Below are 19353 nucleotides of genomic sequence, written 5' to 3'. Positions count from 1 at the left end.
GTCTAGATGATAAGAAGATTTGACAGTTTCTTAGTGATACATTAACTGTGAAGAGATGGAACTATGTAACCAGGCAAGAAACAAAAGGGTGTTTGAATTGCTTGGAACTTTACCTCAAGACCTTTGTCTTGCTAAGCAGCACACTTACCAATTACATCGTGGTGGTTCACCACTCTTGCTTCCCTCACTGATCTTTGGATAACCTTTTGTTTGTACAGGACTGGGCAAGGAAATCTTTCTACCACACTATGCATGTAACATATAAATGAATGGTTCAAGGCAAGAAGGGACCTATCTTAGGGCTTTGACTTGGTGATCTTGAAGTGTTACTGGCTCATAGAGCAACCACCATTCTGCGGTTTTGAAGCATTGCTTCTAATATGGTGTATTGTATAAGAATTTAATACAGCACCTATGCTGATGCTTTTGGGCAATGTATCCTGGTCAGGAGGTGCCCCAGGAAAGGTATCGTGGTCACTCATTGATGACATGTAGACTGTAAAAAGTATTTGAAAATATTGTATTTTAAAACAATCCTAGATATTATAGATCTTCATCATTGGCAGTAGTTGTTGCCATAATTTCATTTTGTGTATTAAATGATCTTTTAAATTAATTGAAGGACTTATCTTTATACTTTCTTTGTTCATTCCATTTATTGATTTCTCAACCTGCCTCCTGAAGTCTATTTAAGCCCAATGGTAATTCCTACATCTCCAAAGTGTAAATTTCCTCACATAAATGACAGTTTGCAAATACTGTGCATGGGAACTGATAGTCAGTCCAACTTGTTGCATTTATTCTTTATTATTCATCTACATCTTCTTGTCTTACTAAAGAGAGTGAATTCTTCTACTTTTTTAATGGCCAAAGGTATTGGAATAATAACCGAGAGGTTTTCCAGTTTCTTATGGAATCCACCTAACTTCTGTTTCAATGAGCAGATAATTTTCCGCAGGTCAGATGGGAGCATGGAAAATCTATCTCTTAGTAGACGTAAAAGATACAAAGTTTTCGAGTACCTGTCCCCAAAACTAAGGTGAGTTTGAGAGGGTTAAGGAAGGGTGCAATCAGTTAGGAGGAGAACTAGCTTGAATTGTTTGAAACAGATTCTTGATTGTAGTTACAGTATACTGTATAGTATTTTTTGTGCTTTCATTTCTTATTTTGAAATGTACTCTTAAAATAATGAAATTTAAGTTTTTGTTTTAGTACAGTGTCCATGTTTTATATACATAAAATAATTATAACTGTGAAACCTAAAGAGTTATTTAATTAGAAGGTAAATACTAGTGATCCCAGTAGTACATTATGATCAAATACTGTAGATGATTTTAGTTTATTAGATATTTCAGTAGGTTTTGATAAATTTTAGAAGAAACAGTTGTGAGAAAGCATTTATACAGACCAGTTTGATTCAAACAATTCATACAGGTACCTCCACCTACAGTGCACCCAGGTGGGTAATATGCATAGTTGCCTATTGCTGCCCAAATTTAACCCACTGCGTAGCTGCCCTTGTCTCACCTTCCGTAATGCTTGTTGGCATACTGGCAGAAAATGAGCTACTGTTTTACCAAGACTTGACTAATGGACACTGATAATGCCATCAGTTTTTAGGGCAGAATAGAGATTGATGGATGGAAAGATAACTGCAATTGAGGGAGATTTTTACGGGAATGTGTTTGCAGTTACAGACTTGCAATTATTTTTCATTAAAAATGTACATGGAAGTGTATGACTTATATGATAAAGTGTGCACAGTTGTATAAAACTGTTTTACACAATCAGCTGTCTGCAGGTCATGTACCACAATAATTCAAGCGAATGGACAATACAAGTTTGAAGTTGTTTAGAATTGCGATGTGAAGTATTTTTTTTTATCCATTGTTGAATACTCAGTGACTGAACAGTAATGAGGATTATGTTCTTACATTGCTGCGTGCCATCAGCCATTTTGACCAGTACGCCAGCTCCCTCTTAATGTAGATTCGTCATCAGCAGCAACCGGTGTAACAGTCGCCACAGTTTTAAGTCCGCTTTTTATGTGTCTTGGGAGGAGAGAACCAGCATCAACATCCCTTATTGCTTTTTGGGGTGCCATTTGTGTGAGCCTTGTAGATGGCTAGTATTTTTGTGCAAAAGATTATTTACTGTATTGCGTCCCTGTAATGTACAATGTGAGTAACTGGCTCCTGTATTTGGAGTTGGTTTATAGACAGCTTGGAATGGGCTTACTCTGAACTGACTGCATGGTTAATGATTTTGTTTTTTAGATCTTTTTAAACTAAAGTGTAGTATTGTACTGTATGTGATAGAATGTTTAACAAGAGGTAAAGAAGTAGTATGTGAGAAAGACAACACACATTAAGTGGCAAATGGTTCATTATGTGAAAGCAGAACCAGCTTATACACTAACTCAGCAAATATTTTGAGAGTCCACTTAGTTTTAAGTACCAAAAAGTTTGTAGATATTTAGAACCATAATATTTTTGGCAGTTGCTCAAATTCAACCATTTTAGTTTGAATATGAAAAAGGTTTTTGTGATGGTGATTGAACATAGAAGGATAGATTTATTACATTCCTTTATTTAGAAGAAAAATATTTTTTACAATACTTAGAATGCCCAAACTTAGTTGTCTTTTGTATAACAAGTTATTTTATTTATATGAAATCTTACATACTTTTAAGAGACAAAATTCAGTGAAAAAGACTTGGGAAATTTTTCTCACAGGTGTCCAGGTCTTTTAAAACTCATTAATGCAAAAATGAATGGTTTAATGCATGTATAAATGGAAATATTTAAAGGTATGGAACAAACTTGTGAAACATATCCTTCAGAATATTTGAATTTTCAGTGAAACAATTAGCAGTTGTAGTATTTGACGTGACCAAATTATCTCTTCCTCTCATATTTTTATCCTTTTACTGCGGTGTTAAACTGATAATTTCTTTATTATTTCTCCCAGTGTGTAAAATTTACTTGTAGATGGTACAATATCAGGAGAGGTTAAAGGAACATAGCATTTTTTTTAGACTACCTCTTCATCTTAGGTTTATTTTGTTCTAGACAGCGTGCAATAATTTTGTTTTTCTTTCGTATTTAAAGTGAGATATATTATGGTTATGTTGCATCTTTACTACAGGTATAATTTTGTTAAATATTAATTGTCTTTGGCTTTGCATTCCTTGAGGCACAGGAGAAACTACTATACAGTACAGTCAACCCTCGCTTTACGCGGTCCCACATTCCGCGTTTCCACGTTTACGCGGTACCCTGCCGAAACCGGAATGCTCACATTTCGAGGTGCGTGTACCCCTTTACGCGGAGAGCAGCTGGCGAGCCGCGCCATTTTTGGATCCAAACCTTCCGCCATGTTGTGTAAGCGGCGCGAGCAGGGTGCGCACAAGGTCGCCCAGTCATCAAAACATTACCGAGTTCTTCACCCGCCACCCACCACAGCCGGCCCAAGTCAGTGACAGTGATAATTATAGTGAGGATATGGACTTATATGGACTTTGAGGGGTTTGACAAAGAGGCCCTGCAAGCCTCTGTGGTGGATAGTGATACAATTGATACAAATGATACAGGTGAGGGCCAATAATCTGCCCTCTGCCTCGAACCAACCCCCCATCCCCGTGCCCAGCCATCTTTTCTACTAATGTAAGTGTTAAAAAACCTAATATTATTGATATTTCTCTTAATTATTAATTGTGTGTGCATACCATCATAAAATTTAGAAGTTATTTTTACTACAACGTAGGTATTGTGTCTGAAAAAGTGGAGTTTGGGGGTCGGCCCGGTCTCTATTTCAATTAATCCCATATGTTATGTTGTTCACTTTACGCCTTTCTCACTTTCCGCGGTACCCTGTGGGTTGAATTAACCGCTTAAAGTGAGGGTTGACTGTATATGAATAAAGCAGTCATTAGTACTGTACTGCTGTGACTACTACACACACATGCATACATATGTACATACATGCATACATACATACATACATACATACATACATACATACATACATACATACATACATACATACATACATACATACATACATACATACAGAAAAGAGAGATATACACTGAAGAATAAGGGACATGTACTGAAGGATAAGGGACATACACTGAAGGATAAGGTACATCCGCTGCCCCACACAGAAGAATAAGGGACATACACTGAAGAATAAGGGACATACACTCTGAAGAATAAGGGACATACACAGAAGAATAAGGGACATACACTGAAGAATAAGGGACATACACTCTGAAGAATAAGGGACATACACTGAAGAATAAGGGACATACACTGAAGAATAAGGGACATACACTCTGAAGAATAAGGGACATACACTGAAGAATAAGGGACATGCACAGAAGAATAAGGGACATACACTGAAGAATAAGGGACATGCACAGAAGAATAAGGGACATACACTGAAGAATAAGGGACATACACTGAAGAATAAGGGACATGCACAGAAGAATAAGGGACATACACTGAAGAATAAGGGACATACACTGAAGAATAAGGGACATACTGAAGAATAAGGGACATACACTGAAGAATAAGGGACATACACTGAAGAATAAGGGACATACACTGAAGAATAAGGGACATACACTGAAGAATATGGGACATACACTGAAGAATAAGGGACATACACTGAAGAATAAGGGACATACACTGAAGAATAAGGGACATACACTGAAGAATAAGGGACATACACTGAAGAATAAGGGACATGCACTGAAGAATAAGGGACATACACTGAAGAATAAGGGACATACACTGAAGAATAAGGGACATGCACAGAAGAATAAGGGACATCCACTGAAGAATAAGTGCTGTAAGGTAATGAAAGAACTGAAAATAGTACAGGTATTAATTTATACTTTTGAGCTACAAATTGAGGTTATTGACGACTGTATGACAAGCTTAGTGAATGTTATACAAAGGTTCCTCTTAGTGGTGTTGGAGGGATATTGCCTACTTGTGTGGGCAGTAAAAGTATAAGATAATCATTAATGAGTTTTAAACCTATGTAAAGACTTGGAAGATTTGGGGGGCTCCAGAAATGCAACACTATTTTAATTTTGATAGGAAACATTTCACTCACAAACAAGATTCTATGAAACTGGAATTTGTTCTCTGCTGAGAATTAAATGTGTGTGTGTGTGTGTGCAAATAAATCACTGTAGGTGCATGTGATCCATGTATATGCTGACAACCACATAGAAACAAGAAAACATAGATGTTCTATAGTTTAATCATTTGGATAGAGAGGTGGCGTACAAAAGTGGTAGGTCACTCGGATGTTCTACAGATAACACTCTCTAGTGTGTAAATTAACTCCGAAGTTACAAGTATTAGTAAAGAAGCTTAGACAGTTGTAATATTGGGGGAAGTTTCTAGTGATTGTGAACATAAATAAAGTGATGAAAGTAAGTGAGAACAAAAGGAAGAAAGGGAGAAAATTAAATAACTTTTCATAAGTGACTGAATGGAGGTTGGGTGTATGAGATTTTTTGGGGGTGGATACATCACACAAAGGCTCAGTGGAAGGTGGAAAGAAATGAAGAGCAGCTGTGGGAAAGATGTGCATTGAGACATTTATAAAGGTAACACAGAAGGAGTGACACAAAGAAAAAGTTGAGCCTGCGCTGTTAATTGGATGTGAAGCATGGACTATGGGTGTAAGAAGAGAAAGCAAATTGGAAACGATAGAATTGATGTGCTGGAGGGTAATACTGGTGAACCTCTCTAGCTCACAATCTCTTAAAAGCACAATTTCTATAAGGTGTGGCTTAGAGAAAGGAACATTACTGGTGTTGTGGCTATATGAGGTGTTGCAAATTTGTGTTGTGGGTATCACACCTAAATCTCCCTTGCCACGTATAATATCTCGTGGTTCATGGCTTGTATTGAAATGGCGAGTGCTCTCGGTTCTTATGGTGATTGAGCCTAAAGGATATTGTTATACAATTGTTACTATTAATAGAATGTCTTGATTAAATGGTTTATAACTTCTAGGGCAGCTGCATAGTGACTTAACTGTCATTATGCTTAGTTTCATGATAACTGTGCCAACGAACATAAACTTTAATTCTTTTGCAAGGTTAAGCAAATTAGGAATAATTACACAATTGTAGCTGTATCAGTACTAAATTGTTATTGCATTACAGTACAGTATGTGGAAATTTGTTAATTGCATTGTGCTGGAGTAGCCGCATAGTAACTTTGTTGTGATTACATGCTTTGACTAATGTAATGTGAGTACAGTATTCTGTAAGAATGCTGTACTGTTGTTGCGCTACAGTAATATATGTTCTATAACAATACTGTAGTTATATACAGTAATATTTTTTGTAACAATACAGTACTGTAATTACTTACAGTACTGTTATTGTACTGAGTAATGTTTGGCATGTTCACTGTTCCCAAAAGTATTAAGAAATATTCTGGGTGCAAAGGCCAGAAGCCACGCCTTATCTTGCATGACACATGGAGAAGCAACACATGTGTTATGCTATAAGTAGCACTGCTTGCTACAATGAGTGCCTGATACACCTACAACTTCCTACAGATCTACAACTTCTGGTGAGTACAGTATAATCATTGTTTATGTGTTTATTTCAAAATAATTTTTATTTGCTTATGTTGATAGATGAATAGATCGTATTTGAAGGCCATGTTTTCAGATCAATACAGCTTCAACAACAGAAAACTTAACAGTATTGATGCTGATTAGATGTGGTCTAAACCAGTGTATGGGGGAAAAATAAACCCCTTTGGGAAAAAACACTCCTGTATAACAAACAGGTATCTGTAACACCTCGCATAGCCATAATACCCCGCACATCAGTTGTTGTGTCTCGAGAGAGATTTTATTGTATGTGGAGTGAGTAGGATGTAAACGATAAGAAACAAGGATGCTGTGGAAGGACTCACAGAAATGAAAGGAGTGTTGGACAGATGGCTGACCAGGGTAAGCTCTGGTGGTAGGGATGTACAGAGAGAAAGGAAGGTGGAAGAGTAGTGAAATGACCACAGTATATCGTTCAGAGATGCACGTTAAAAGAGACCGAGAGAGGGAGAACTCCAGATGGCATGATTTTGTGTGTTACGTGGGATTAGACTCGCTGCTAGTACGGTATGTGATGTTCGGATGTACGTACAATATATGCAGTTCATGGTTATTGTAATTTGTTATAATTACCGTACCTAACACACTTTTGATTATCATTAATATTACAAAAAAATTTGTTAGTTTTATCAATAACAAAGACGATTACATACTTTTTATTCTCTTCGCCAATTGTAAGTTTGGAATTTGAGTGATGCCTTACGTGTGATGTGGTGACAATATTTTCCCCAAGGTTGTAATACTAAGAATTCCTTCATCAGTGCGATAGAACTTTTTGCTCTTGTCCTGCTGGCTGCTGTAGATAGACGAGCTTACTTGTATTTTTTCAGTATTGTCCCAGCTTAATGTAGTAACCAGGGTAGATTACCTCCTCCTGGCTGATAGATAACTCATTACCTCCTCCTGGCTGATAGATAACTCATTACCTCCTCCTGGCTGATAGATAACTCATTACCTCCTCCTGGCTGATAGATAACTCATTACCTCCTCCTGGCTGATAGATAACTCATTACCTCCTCCTGGCTGATAGATAACTCATTACCTCCTCCTGGCTGATAGATAACTCATTACCTCCTCCTGGCTGATAGATAACTCATTACCTCCTCCTGGCTGATAGATACCTCCTCCTGGCTGATAGATAACTCATTACCTCCTCCTGGCTGATAGATAACTCATTACCTCCTCCTCTCATTACCTCCTCTGGCTGATAGATAACTCATTACCTCCTCCTGGCTGATAGATAACTCATTACCTCCTCCTGGCTGATAGATAACTCATTACCTCCTCCTGGCTGATAGATAACTCATTACCTCCTCCTGGCTGATAGATAACTCATTACCTCCTCCTGGCTGATAGATAACTCATTACCTCCTCCTGGCTGATAGATAACTCATTACCTCCTCCTGGCTGATAGATAACTCATTACCTCCTCCTGGCTGATAGATAACTCATTACCTCCTCCTGGCTGATAGATAACTCATTACCTCCTCCTGGCTGATAGATAACTCATTACCTCCTCCTGGCTGATAGATAACTCATTACCTCCTCCTGGCTGATAGATAACTCATTACCTCCTCCTGGCTGATAACTCATAACTCATACCATTATAGATAACTCATTACCTCCTCCTGGCTGATAGATAACTCATTACCTCCTCCTGGCTGATAGACTCATTACCTCCTCCTGGCTGATAGATAACTCATTACCTCCTCCTGGCTGATAGATAACTCATTACCTCCTCCTGGCTGATAGATAACTCATTACCTCCTCCTGATAGATAACTCATTACCTCCTCCTGGCTCATAGATAACTGGCTATAGATAACTCATTACCTCCTGATGGCTGATAGTGGCTGATAACTCATTACCTCCTCCTGGCTGATAGATAACTCATTACCTCCTGGCTGATAGATAACTCATTACCTCCTCCTGGCTGATAGATAACTCATTACCTCCTCCTGGCTCATAGATAACTCATTACCTCCTCCTGGCTGATAGATAACTCATTACCTCCTCCTGGCTGATAGATAACTCATTACCTCCTCCTGGCTGATAGATAACTCATTACCTCCTCCTGGCTGATAGATAACTCATTACCTCCTCCTGGCTGATAGATAACTCATTACCTCCTCCTGGCTCATAGGTCCCTAATCCTGATACACTGACAATCTTGGTATTATTCCTGTTAGCCACCTGAGGTGACTGAGGTCAGGTACCTGACTTCCATCCTCCCTCACCCTTCCTTTCTGACCTCTTCAGGTCACTTCCACTCAAATACCTAACATGGGGGTCACTTACTTTTTAGTTGGTGGTGGTAGTGTGGGTGTTCATGGGCACCCTAAGAGTACTCCATGGGATCCTCCCTTGTAATGTGTGACATTTTCATGTTAGATATACATAATGGTATGATTATGATAAATTTTATGATTATAATGCAAAAATAAAAGAATTTAGTTGATTACTTGAACAGTTGAGTCAATTATGAATACAGATTATGATTGCCCCTTTTCTGGTACAATATGGGAGAGGTAAGCCAGGTGGATATATTTGGGATTTATAGAAAGGAAACACCATAGTTTAGAGAGAGTGTGAACTACAAGTATATTTGTAAATCAGGAGAGCCACATTATCAGACAAGCAACTTGACTTCCATCCAGCTGAGGGATGTCAAGCATCATGCTCTACAGTATTAGTTGACTCCCACACTACTCCATTTGAGTCGCATAGTTTGAGGCTCGGTCATAAAATTATCTCCTTTATGGTCAACAACCTTGATTAGGCCACTCCTGAAATCTCAGTCCAAGTACAGTAAACCCTTGCTTTTCACAGGGGTTAAGTTCCAAGGAATGGCACAAATTGGCAAAACTGCAAATAGCAACTTATACTACCTTAGTGCACTACTGTACACCTATACTGTGTATGAGAAACTAAAGTTACCAATACTACTTTCCTCAGTATGTGGAAGTTTGGAGCTTGATGAAGTGTACTGTACAGAAGGATGAAATCTGGTTACTGAAGTATGGGAAGATCATGAGCATTACTGTTGGAAGAGGGTGATGCAGTAGTGGTTGGTGGAGCGGCGGCAGCAGCTGACTGAGTAGGTGAGAAAGACGAATGAGCTGGAAAGTGGCTGGTTCTTTCTTGAAAACAATATGATTGGTAGTTGTTTCCTCTTGGCTTTGAGGTCTCTAAATGTTTCACCCCACTAGCATCACTAGCACTGACACTAGGCAGTCTTTTGGGGGCCATTTCACACAAATAATAAAGTTTTGCATACAACACGAGGTGCTGCATTGCAGGCAATGATTTAGCGCAAACAAAGGATGATATGGGAGAGGAGACGCTGCGGGTGAGTGGGGGTGACTTGTTGCGCTGTGGGAGAGGCTCGTAAGCTAGCCACCATCTGCTTACTGCAAATACACTGTAGTCGAAATTGCGAATCGCAAACCCGTGAATAGCAAGGGTTTACTGTATACAATAGGAAGTGGTGGTTGTAAGCAGTCCAAATGCTGCTCCCAGGCTGTATATTAGTCTTATTAAACTAACGGACAGGACACATTATCTTCATTCTCCCAACTTATTAACACAAGATCATTGAAGACATTAACATAACTCCACAAGGAGGGGGAAATATATACTGCAGTGTACTGTAATGCCAGAAAGGGTCCACAATAGTAATTATATTCCAATTTTTATATTTTTTTAAAGTGCCGTTAACACTCGATGAACAGTAGGAAAAGTCATCGGCTGCAACTGGGCCTTCGTGAGGAATAGGTGAAATTAGAAATACAAATCTGCTGCTTATCTTACATTGTAAGAGATTGATGGGAGATGTAGCACCCTTAGTATTACCTTGTTCCTCAGAGCATCTGCCTTAACATTCATTGTCCTCACAGTGAATCAAGAAAGCTCTCACATCAGCATGGCAGGTTTTCTCTGGGTACTCTGGTTTCCTCCTGTACGAACACTGGACATTGAAAGTTATAACAAAGAATAAACCGACCACCTGAGTGGCTAGTAAGATGATAAGTCGTGGAAATAATGAATTAGAAACTAAATGTTTAGCTGTCAACCGCGGTACGATATCGTTGCTCTGTCTGCCAACACGTGCTGCAGCTGTAAGGTGTCGCCTATATGGGCATCTTTACATGTTTTCATCTTTTTAATTGAAAATACTGTATTGTGCTGTAACTTGTATGTGGTATATGAATTGATGCAACTATTTTCAGCTTCAGGATCTAATGTCTGCCAGTACAGTGTGAGAGCTTCAGCCTAAATAGATGAGCTGCCACTGAATTTCAGTAATGTATTTGAAATTTCGTTTGATTGTACAGTATTCTTATTTTATGATTATATTGTTTTTGTTTTATGGAGTGATTATTGTTTGAATGTTTTGAAGTACTGGTAGAACTGGGTCTGTGGCCAACTGGACATCTACATGGTGGTTGAACATTCTTTGGGAGTTGCCATCAATGGAATGCCAGATAAGAGAAGGTCAACCTGTACCCTAAATGCACATTTTGTAAGCTCTGAAAACCAAATTTCTACAGGATCGCCAAATTCCTTATTGCCTGGGTATGATATTCTTGCATAAAATTCATACATTGCATTAATCTCTGATACAATAGTATAACAGTTCAGCTGCTTTGGTATCACATTTAAAAGGAAAGCTGTTAAAAAAAAACGTCTCCTGTACCGTACTTCCATTATGGGCCAAGCTTTTCTTTAAGCTTAAGGGTATGCCTGAATTCTCTTAATTGTCATAGTTTATTCAAATAACCAAAGTAACAGTGTCCTAAGCATGGTGAAACTAAGTGACTAGACCTGCACCTTGTATTTATTACTGTATCTATCTGAAACTTTGACAACCTTAGCAGCCCTACACCTCTTAGTGGATCAGCTGAATTGGCATGCAGCAACTGACCCAGCCAGTCAGGAGACTTGCTGATGGAATCTCATGTTCAAATTTAAAACAATGGAACATACACAATAATCCTTCAAAAGGAAACATATTGCAGGAATATAGTTTAACCTGGGGTAATAAACACAATGCCTACCCCATCCTACTCTGAAGTGGCAACTTCTTGTACTGTTATCATCACACCTGTGAAATCCTTTTAAAACCCTCACCCTCAACCAGCCCAGAAATAATAAACTATTTAAAAAAAAATGGACTAAATTATTTACCAGCAAAATCAGTTTCTCCTCGACCCAGCATGAATGATGGTTGTTCCCCTAAACTGACACATTGTTTACGTCCTAGTTAGATCATTAGGAAATTATATAACCCTTGCAACTTGATGTAAACAAAGGCAAAGACCTTACATTAACCAATGAAAATTGAGACATAAATGTTGATAAGCCAAGACTTCACTTGTTCTTCAAGTAAAGGTAAAATTACTTATCTCTGTGTCCCAATTAGGGGGAGAGTAATTTGGCTACTGGGCAGCCTTCCAAGTATAACATGAAATCTAGACTAAGGTGTAAAGAGATTGACACATGAGAATTTGACTGTGGCTGAGGAATATGAAGGTTCAGTTGCAAATGCTAAAGAGAGCTGACCTGACGCATTACTTCTACTTTTAATGGTGAACTATTGCTTCTAGAAATCCCTCTGGGACTTGGCTGTAATGCAGAAGTGTAACTAATTCATGAAATTGTCTTAATATTTGATGTATAAAGGTTAGATCTGGGCTGTGTTTCACGAGTTACTTAATGAATGCATTAGATTTTGTAAAATGAGACCTATACTTTATGGAGGACCTAGGAAATTGACTCCACAGTTTGAGTTGATTTCATTTTCTTGGTTGGATCATTTTATGATTGTAAGTTACAATCCTAATTGAAAACAAGATTCATCATTTAGGACCTACCGTAAATGCATTGACTTTTCAACTTGGGCAGAAAACACAATACAAAAAAAAAAGAGGTACAGAATTTATCACTTCACCCAATTCTTACTATTATATTGTATCTTAATATTAGTTACAAACTAACATGAGGGTTTTACATTAGTTTGTGAACCACTAATATTTGTAACTTGACTACTTAAGGCAAAGTTAAAATTCCTGTGAGTTAACTAATGCCCTTCACTTCTTATTTCTTTGTTGGTTGTAGAGCTTGATTTTCCCTCAAGGTATGTTGGCCTTAAATGAAGGATTGAAGCCAAGGCAAGTGACTGGGACTGGGATTCCACCCTCTTAAAGCAAAGGTATAGAGAGGATAAGATAGGAAAATAGAGCACAATAAGCCATTGAGTTTTAACTCCTGGGACTGTTGAACAGTTGTGGTGATGATAAAGGGGTTTGTCTCAGATTGGCTGAAAATATCACCAATAAGTGATCTCAGGTACGTCAACACTGTAATTCTTACAAAATATCTGGCTTGTTTGCTCTCGTCTTTTTGGTTATGTTTGGGTATTTCGACATGATGCCAAATGTCACCTCTAGCTCCCTTGCAGCCTCATAATGCCCCACCATATTTCTGAGGATGCAGTCCAGTTGAACATAAAAAAACTTGACAATTGAAACAATCTTCTGAATTGGAGTCTTTTACCTCTTCACTAAATGATCTTGTCTGTGGACTTCTTCCTCCCTTTGCATCAACTCGAGCAACATCTTGAGGTTGCCATACCAAGGTTCCCAGCAACAAGCTTATTCTCAGCCAAAACTTTCATCCCAAATCTCTCTCACATGTCTATGAACCTCGGCCAGGCTTTTCATCTCAACCTCTACATCCAACATCACATCTCTGACTTGCAGAACTGTGCTCCTGAAGTTGATTGCTGTAAGGACTTTAAGCCAGGTGGATGCCACGAGAAAGTACTTTAATGAATTAACGTACGTCTGAATGCCATTTAGACCTGATTTAGTCTCTGCCTGTTAGATTCAAATCCTGTACAATTTCAATAGCTTTTTATTCCTGGAAGATGAGTTGTAAAAGTCTTAGCTATGTCCACCCGGGCAGACCAACGTGTGCCTGATGTGCAGTGCAGAGTGCAGTCAACATATTCCACAACGTTTCCCATCTTTGTGGGCTAGAGCTGAACACGTTATAGAGTACTGAACAAATCTATAGAATGTAATCATTTTTGGACAACTTTCAGCAGCATGAGCATCCCTTAGATTTAAGCTGTGACAAGCATAAGGCGAGTATGTGGCAAGTGGGTTGTCTTTCCGAGTATGAGCTTGAGCATCTTTGTAGGAGCCGCTCATGTTGCTTCCATTGTCAAACCCTGCAATTACTAAACTGTATTTCCTAAGGGTATCTTTGACTCAAATACAATTCTTCTTCCTATTTGGCTGAATGAAAAGTAACCTGCGAATGAATGAACTTTACATTATGACTATGGATGAGCCTGATGATGATGATCTAAGTGTGCGTGCGTGCGTGCGTGCGTGCGTGCGTGACTTGTTGCTCCCTAATTGAAATGGTGAACTCATTCTTGTAATGATCCCTTTTTGGAGTTGTTATGATAGATAAGCATAAGTAATTCAGGATGCGATTATTATGGTGTGGAGAAGCCTAAATAATTAATGAATTAGGTCCAATCTATGAAATATACCTGTAAGTGTTAAGCCTGCAACACAAGCCTCACTACTATGAGTCCTTTACTTATAAGCTCAACAATAAAAGAGGAATTCATGATCAATCCATCATTAAGTGTCACACATTTCAGTATCTTTGGACCATTGTAACAAGACTATTTTAGTTACAGTTTCCTCCTGAGTCATTGGCTAACATGCACACAGCAAATGTTGATGAATTAAAAATTTAGGGAGTTTTTGAAACATTGGCAATAAATTCTGGTCATTGATTTGGCTATTACAGTACTTGTGAAGCAACTGCTTAATATCATCATCATATGAAACATTACTGAAAAGAGTTATACAGTATATATATATATATATATATATATATATATATATATATATATATATATATATATATATATATATATATATATATATATATATATATATATATATATATATATGACTCATTGAACTGTGGTATACTATCAAAGCATAATCTGCTCAGATCTGCATCTTCCATGGTATGATACATTGGGAAATATTAAAACAATTTTCTAATATATTATCGGGGGAAATTATAACGGTATGTACTGTAATAAATAAAACCATACTGAAATGAAGTACTGTACAGTATATTGTTACAACACCAACAGTAAAACTCCTCATCCTTGCATGCATTGTATAGGGAATCATCTACCCTACAGCATACATTTTCTGTGCTTGACCCTTAGACTGTGGCTATGGAAGAGAACCTCTTACAAATGAAAATACAAAAATATTTTCTTTACACTTGTTAGAGCCATGATGGAGTGTTTTAAGTGATGTGTGGGGCTGAGCTACTTGGAGGGAGGAGCTGGTGGTGGCAGGGGGCAGACTGCAACTGACAGTGGTGCATGCATGCCTTCCACAGTGATACTGGCAGCTGAGAACCCTATTGAGGTGTAGGTAGTGTGGGGAGGTCTACTGGGACACATGAGTCTCAATGTTCCCCTAAGCTGTGTGCCTGCATGACTATGCAACAGTCAATTAAATGCCATGCATTTAATTTTTCCAGCCACAAATATCATCAGCGACGGTGATGTGATTTTCTTACCAAGTAAACATTTTAAGCAGCTCACCTTGTTAATTATTAATAGTTTTTATATTCTTTCTACTTGCACATCTATGGTAACTTCAACATAAATTATTACTTACTGTAAAGATTATTATTATTATTTTTTTGTATCAATGGTGCACATTTGTATATTACCTTGATATTGGTGCACATAACAAAGTTTATTCTGTTCTGTGGTGTGCTTCAAGGAATGTTAAAATTGGCATGCAAGTTTAAAAAAAAAGAAAAAGCTGTTGTCATATGAAGGATGTCGCAGTTTAAGGGTTAATGTGCATTATCTAATTGATAAATCAACACAGAAAATAAGAGAATAAAAAATTTCAAAAATTTTATTTGTTAGTAGGGGGTAACCAGTGATTCACCTCAGCCACACCTCTACCCCTCACACACATAACAGGTATATATACAGTACTGTACATTATTAGTGTGTACCATACTGATCATAGCTTCCCTTAATTGTAAAAGTTTACCATTACTCCTCATTCAGTATTGTGAAGTTTCAATTATTTTATATAACGTTGAACAAAGACAAAATTTAAAGGAACAAATAAGCTACTTAAGCTAACTCAACATTTTAATTTTATCTTTCAACTCTCTCTCTCTCTCTCTTTTTCTTTCTCTCTCTTTCTCTCCAGTTCACCCAGGAAAGGCTGAGATCAACATTGCTCAGAAGGGGTTGGGGAGGATGCTTAATGGCATAACACCCATATGGTTATACGGGTATATAGAGTATGAATTTTTTTACAATATTTTCTAATTGAATATTTTTATAGACTCGCGTAGGGTATCAAATGGAAAGAATAATGAACTTTAGGACATTGAGTGAGTTGAGGGTATTACATTATTTTAGGACCTCACAGGTAACATTCTATTTCCCATCTACGATGTGTACTCTACCTATACAGTAGTTGAAATTTGGGATACCTGTAGAGTGAAACCTCTAATAAATGGAGTACAGTATATGGAGAGGAAAGTCAATATATCGAGGTTCTGTTAAATGTGAAACCTCCATCTAACGAACTGTACAGATATGAAAGTCTGTTACATCAAGGGTCATTTAGATGTGAGCCCTCTCCTTCCCCCATCTAACGGATTACATGGTGGTTTCACTACAGTATTTACACTCACTCCCTGTGGACTGTTGTACCTTGACACTACACATCAGGTGGGATTTACAGGAGTAATACATAGAGATGACCTACAGTGTACCACAGTTGAATACAGGTAGATTAGATGAATGAAAGAATTGAGAAACTACATTTGATTTTTTCCTTTGAATATTATGGTTTTTAAATAAGTGTGAGAAGCTGCTAAAGGAGGCTAAAGTATGAATGTGTCAAATAGTTATAATCTTGCCCTGTAAAGTTGCATCATTCATCGGATAGAATTTTTACTTCTGCTAGTCTTGTTGCCACGGGTTACCAAGGCCAATCAGTAATGACCTTTTAATTTTTGACCTGTACTGTACCTGGATCTCTGTCTTCTTTATTTTATCTTAGTCTTGAAAATGTATTCTTCTTCTTGCATTTTAAAATTTAATTATTTTCTGTTCTTGGTTTTGGAGAAAATCGTCAATAAATTACCTGTATGTATACTTTTTATTTCAACAACAACACTTTATAGTCTCGTATTTTTGTGTAGAGTTCTTTTTATCCGTTCTTCATAAGTATCATCCTTGACCAGTTCGCCTCTTGTCCTCCTGAGTGTATGAATAGTTTTATCTCCATATTATGTTGCATCTTGCCATGTTCAGATGAGGTGTGGTGCAGCAGGTAGTGTCTTCTTCCAGTACTTTAACTATTAATGATTCCACATTTTTAAATATTAAAAGCTAAATATTCTCAAAAAACAAATTCTTGTTCTGAGAAATAAGATTGTGAAAAATAATTGGCTCAGAATTATACATGAGGATGAAAGTAAAAGAATAGAAGCAGAAAAGTTAAGGGAACATTTTGATAAGTCAGGACAAAATATAAATAAAAAATTGAGAAACAAGAATGCTTGAAGGTTAGTATGGAACATAATAATGTATGATACTGATCAAATGTGGTAAGGAATCATCGATGGGAGACACAACATTATCTTTGTTATTATACAGTATTTGAGTAGGCAACCTTGGCCTTTTGATTTGTGACATACATATGTGAATCTCATTTATTTCATAATATTCAATTTCATATTTTGATATTGAACAGCATTAGCAAATAGTATTTTAAGTTTAATCCTGTACTATATTTCACAGTTGAAAGTGTGTATCTTTTCAGAATAGGAACGTGCATATTGGCTAGTTCATTTAGTCTTAATATGATAAATGTATTTAACTTTTACATTCTCTTCATTATTATGTTCCCTTTGCAATTACTTCTTTATCTTTACACCAGAATTATGTTGCCTTGTCTCATGATTCTCGTTCATTATCCCCTTTTAATCCCCTCATCACCTTTCATAGACAGGAACTTTTCAGTCCTTGTACTGTACCTATAACTGATACCTTCTACTATGTCCTGGTCATTCTGCTTGTACTAGCCCTTGTCTTTACTCCATGCTGTACTGCTGTATTATCATTCATTATTCTTAACCATCTATACTCCATGCTGTACTGCTGTATTATCATTCATTATTCTTAACCAACTTTACTCCATGCTGTACTGCTGTATTATCTTTCATTATTCTTAATCATCTATACTCCATGCTGTACTGCTGTATTATCATTCATTATTCTTAACCATCTTTACTCCATGCTGTACTGCTGTATTATCATTCATTATTCTTAACCATCTTTACTCCATGCTGTACTGCTGTATTATCATTCATTATTCTTAACCATCTTTACTCCATGCTGTACTGCTGTATTATCATTCATTATTCTTAACCATCTTTACTCCATGCTGTACTGCTGTATTATCATTCATTATTCTTAACCTGCATCTGCTTCTCACTCTACCTTCTTAGTCTTTGATTTTTGTAAAAGTTGACTCCCATATCTGGACTTGGTGTACAGGTATTTTCCTTTTTTAATCTTGTGTTCTCTGTCTTTTTTCTTCTCTTCTTAAGTATTCCTTCATTTCTGTGCTCCATTTTATAGATCCAATTTTCAGCCTCCCTCACATAGTCTGCCTGTTATATTCTTTATTTGTTCAATCAATCTCAGTTCTCAATGTACAGTATTGTATTTTGTATATATTTTTTTCTTATTTTTTTTATATTACAATCCTGTCTTTTCTTTTCTTTTATATTTTTCTGATCCTCCCTTTAGTTGTCATTGCTGTATGCTCTCTCTTTTATATTTCATATTTATTTGTCATTCATTCTTTCATTAATACAGTAGCCAGTTCCCTTCACATGATTATTATACCAGATATTCCATTCATGTTTTTTCTTTACTATTGCTTGTCAATGATGAACTATGACCTCAGACATGTAAATGTAAGAGAAGAAGAACTTATAAAGACTAAGAAGTGGTAGAGAACACAGAGAAAAGCAAAGTTTCTCTACCTTGTTATAAACTAGCCTGTTCGGCCGAGGTCCGTGACTAACGTAGTTCCTCTCCCTCTTTGTGTGGCTTCTTCCCTCAAATAAGCCGGAGACGCAGCTCAGTCTTAAGGCAGGTAGCTGAGTGCATGTCAGTTGTATCTCGCTCGCTCGGACTGACTCCCTTTTTGGCACACTATTTGCAAGTTTATGGCTCTCTCAGGTAAATGTGCGGGAGGGGAACATTCGTGCAGGGTCCGACACACAGCTTGTGCACTCATTCTCATGAGTATTGATGCTATTGCACTGGTAATGAACTGAAATTGTTTGAAAATAAGATGATACAAAAAAGAAAAAATTTAGTGCATATGATGAGTAAATTTAATGTGTTTTTAGTCTTGTTTTATAGATAGACATTATTGGGGCATTCAAATCATACCAAAATACTGTACTGTATTCTTTTGTACCACCTATAGAGCTGTAGATTTAAGAATGATAAACGCCTTCCAGACAACAACAACAGGTTTTATGTATACCGTACAGTGTGTGTGTATATATATATATATATATATATATACATATA

The 19353-nt window shown here is 37.2% G+C and overlaps 1 protein-coding gene across 24 annotated transcripts in view; it reads left to right on the top strand.

The window, feature by feature from the left end:
• LOC121859966 (calcium-dependent secretion activator-like) overlaps positions 1-19353 on the top strand; it is a 381073-nt gene that overhangs the window by 148224 nt on the left and 213496 nt on the right. For 22 of the 24 annotated variants that reach the window (XR_006087793.1, XM_042356936.1, XM_042356930.1 and 19 more), the window contains one exon: positions 959-1039. The exons of the other annotated variants lie outside the window; for them this stretch is intronic. Coding sequence is in view for 21 of the 22 variants with exons in the window: in XM_042356936.1 (XP_042212870.1) it covers positions 959-1039 (81 nt within the window). In the remaining variant the exon portion in view is untranslated. The remainder of the gene's footprint in view (positions 1-958; positions 1040-19353) is intronic. 24 annotated transcript variants of the gene reach the window in all.

This window comes from Homarus americanus, unplaced genomic scaffold (genome assembly GCF_018991925.1).
Source record: "Homarus americanus isolate GMGI-L3 unplaced genomic scaffold, GMGI_Hamer_2.0 scaffold38393, whole genome shotgun sequence".
In the NCBI taxonomy this organism is placed as follows: Eukaryota; Metazoa; Arthropoda; class Malacostraca; order Decapoda; family Nephropidae; genus Homarus; species Homarus americanus.
This window is presented reverse-complemented; position numbering and strand designations above follow the sequence as displayed.